The 2,836-nt window shown below is 45.2% G+C and overlaps 1 protein-coding gene across 1 annotated transcript; it reads left to right on the forward strand.

Annotated features, from left to right (window-relative positions):
• Nucleotides 1-323: 323 nt before the first annotated feature.
• Nucleotides 324-2,214, forward strand: LOC120253396. The gene has a single exon (XM_039261736.1). It carries the CDS (start codon nt 588-590, stop codon nt 2,019-2,021), a length of 1,434 nt encoding a protein of 477 aa, XP_039117670.1. The 5' UTR covers nt 324-587; the 3' UTR covers nt 2,022-2,214.
• Nucleotides 2,215-2,836: the final 622 nt, after the last annotated feature.

A 2,836-nucleotide genomic window follows, 5' to 3' on the forward strand; every position in this document is an offset into this window, starting at 1 on the left:
GGACCTTATTAAAAATTTCCCACGGCAAAAATTGGTGGATTGTTTAAAATAACATTTCTCCCAAACACCACCATAAACCATAAATTCAATAAAAATTCACTATAAATTACTTTTTTATTTGGATAATTGCTTCACTGATACATCACGTGTGGAGCACGCGTGGACAATCACAAAACCAAACACACGGGTGGACCAAAATCCACATTCAAAGCCCCATCATCTCATTAGTCTAGAACATCATCGATCATTTCTCATCCTTCTTAAACTCTTGACCACCATATATATATATATATATATATAATTCCACAGCCCACAATTAACAAAGAAAAATCCTTCAAAACCTCATGAGGCTCCAACAGAAACTACGTTCCACAACCCTAACGTGGACTCCATCAAAACCAGAGACAAAATCCATCTCCCTTTCACTCTCTTCAGACATTCAAAACCACACACCAAACCAGTCACCATGCACCCTCGTCATCTCCAGTCTCCACCACCCATCTCTCTCCCCACCTTATATCATCTTCTCCTCTCTCCTTCTCCCACTACTCTCTGGACTATAGAGATAACAAAACAAAGAGAAGCAAATGGACAACATATGGTCATGGCTAACAAACCTACCATTCTCCACTGACTGGCCACCATCCGAACCATCTCTCACACTCACCCTTGCAAACTCCTCAACCAAGTCCATCCTTCTCAAAGCTGACCGCACCGCCGGCTCCAACACTGAAACTCTTGTCACCTTCTCCATCATCCTCCACGGCTTCCACCCCTCAAACCCTAACAAAACTCTCTGGCTCTCCAACCCTTGTCCTCTCTCCGCCCCCATCCCCCCTCTCCTCCTCCAACTCCTCAAAGAAGTCATCTTTCTATCACCTTCACCTCCCCTCCCTTCTCCTCCAAACCTCCACCACCAAACCATCTCCTCAGCTCTGTCCATCCCCAACGAAGCTCCAGCCTTTCTCAACCTTATCCTTCTTTGCCGCCTTTTCTGGCTCTGCGCGCGCGACGCCCCGGCAGAAGCCGGCTTCCTTCTTTTCCAAAACCTCGACGCACTCACTCTCGACGCGGCGCTTGCATGCAAGCAAGCCGCCGGTGCTTTCCTCTCAGCTCTCGGCCCGGACTGGGAGCTCCGCTTCATGCGCTCTCTCGGGTACGTGCTTGCCAAGTGGCTAGTCCTCCTTGAGCTCCAACGCGGCGGAGCGCCCCCGCTTCCTCGCCACCTCCGGGGCCTCTCCTACGCCGCCGACTCCCACGGCCTTCTGGTTCTCAAAGCCTACGTGCCAGTCTCCGCCATGCAAAGGCTCGGCAGTGCCGTCCATGCCGAGGATTCCGCTATCCGCTACACCCTGGCCCACCAACAACTGGAAGCTGTCGTCCAATTGGAATACGCCATCTGTACGCGGGACCCACGGTTTATCAGGATTGAGGTACGTGTCGATAATATAAGAGTCCACGTAGTTAGGTTAGGGTATAAGGAGGACGATGACGTGGAGATTGAGGCCCGGCATGTGCCGACACGGGTTAGAGTGTTGGTGGGCCCGGAGCTTGGGTTGGGTTATGTTACTGGGCCGAGTTTGGGACGGTCCACCAGTAATGAGGAGAGAGAGATCCAGTCGACTCGAACAGCGAAGGGCCGGGTTGGGAAAGGTGGGCCGGAGCTACGAGTCAAGGCCCGCACGTGCGAGCGGGAGCGTGTGAGGAGGTGGAAGTGGGAGCAGGAAGCGGATGGGTGCGCCGGGGTGTACGAGGGGGTGGCGTGCGACAGGGATGACGTGGCGTGTATTGGTGGGTCCCGGAAGGGGTTGGTTGTGGGGAGAGATGAGGTGGCGGAAGGGGTGACTTGGCGGGTCGGGAGGGAGATGGAGGGCAGGGTGATGACGTGGCGGGTTGGGTTAAAAATTTGTGTGAGTTATTTTGGTGGGAAGAGGAATAATCATAAAGGTGTATGTTTTGAGAGTAGGTTTGGTGAGTGGATGGAGGAGGTAGAGTTGGCTCTTGTTCCAACTGTAAACTAACTCAGTTTCTTTTTTATTTAAAATTATATATATATATGTCCATATATGTATCCTTGATGCATTATTTGTATAGAGTAAAAGTAGTACATCTTGGATTTATTTATTTTTTACAATGTAGATAAACCACCACATCAACCTATCTTGTTTATACTTGAGAGTTGAGCCATATAAAACGTAAGAGTTAAACCCTCAATCTCATGTATGAAAATCAAATAGCTTAATTATTCAGTCGCTAAAATAATCATTTTTTTTGGGCCATTTATTGTACTAGCTTAGTAAGTTTTATTTTGTTGAAATTAAAATAAATGAGACAAATGCAATTACTTTATTATATTATCAAATAAAAAGGGAAAAAGACGAATCTTGTTGAAAAATAATTTTATTTTAGTTTTATTCAATATTCACACGTTAAGGATGGTAGCACATGCATCTCTTATACCGTGCGTTTGTAGGGTCAAAAGAATTATTTTTTTGGTATTATTTGGCCCACATTCTCTTGCGCCATTTCTTCAAAACCAGGAAGCACTTGCATATTATCTGCAATTTGATGTGATCGAATTCGCAGATATATATAACACAATCGAGATCAATTTTTCAATATTAAGCAGTCTCCACTTACATATCATGTGCAATTTATTGGTTAGAATTTTCAAATACAACCCAATCGATATCATCTTTTTTTAATATTAATTGGCCACCAGTTTCTTATATTATTTCTTCAAAATTGAAGTATTTGCGTATTACCTACGGTTTGGTTAGAATTTACTGGGGCAATAGAATTATTTCAATGACTTTTTTTTTAATTTTTTTTATTT

The sequence above is a fragment of the Dioscorea cayenensis genome, unplaced genomic scaffold (assembly GCF_009730915.1).
Source record: "Dioscorea cayenensis subsp. rotundata cultivar TDr96_F1 unplaced genomic scaffold, TDr96_F1_v2_PseudoChromosome.rev07_lg8_w22 25.fasta BLBR01000075.1, whole genome shotgun sequence".
In the NCBI taxonomy this organism is placed as follows: Eukaryota; Viridiplantae; Streptophyta; class Magnoliopsida; order Dioscoreales; family Dioscoreaceae; genus Dioscorea; species Dioscorea cayenensis.

Excerpts from the sequence above, each read along its gene's own strand:
- LOC120253396 (XM_039261736.1), top strand. The coding sequence starts at position 588 with ATGGACAACATATGGTCATGGCTAACAAACCTACCATTCTCCACTGAC.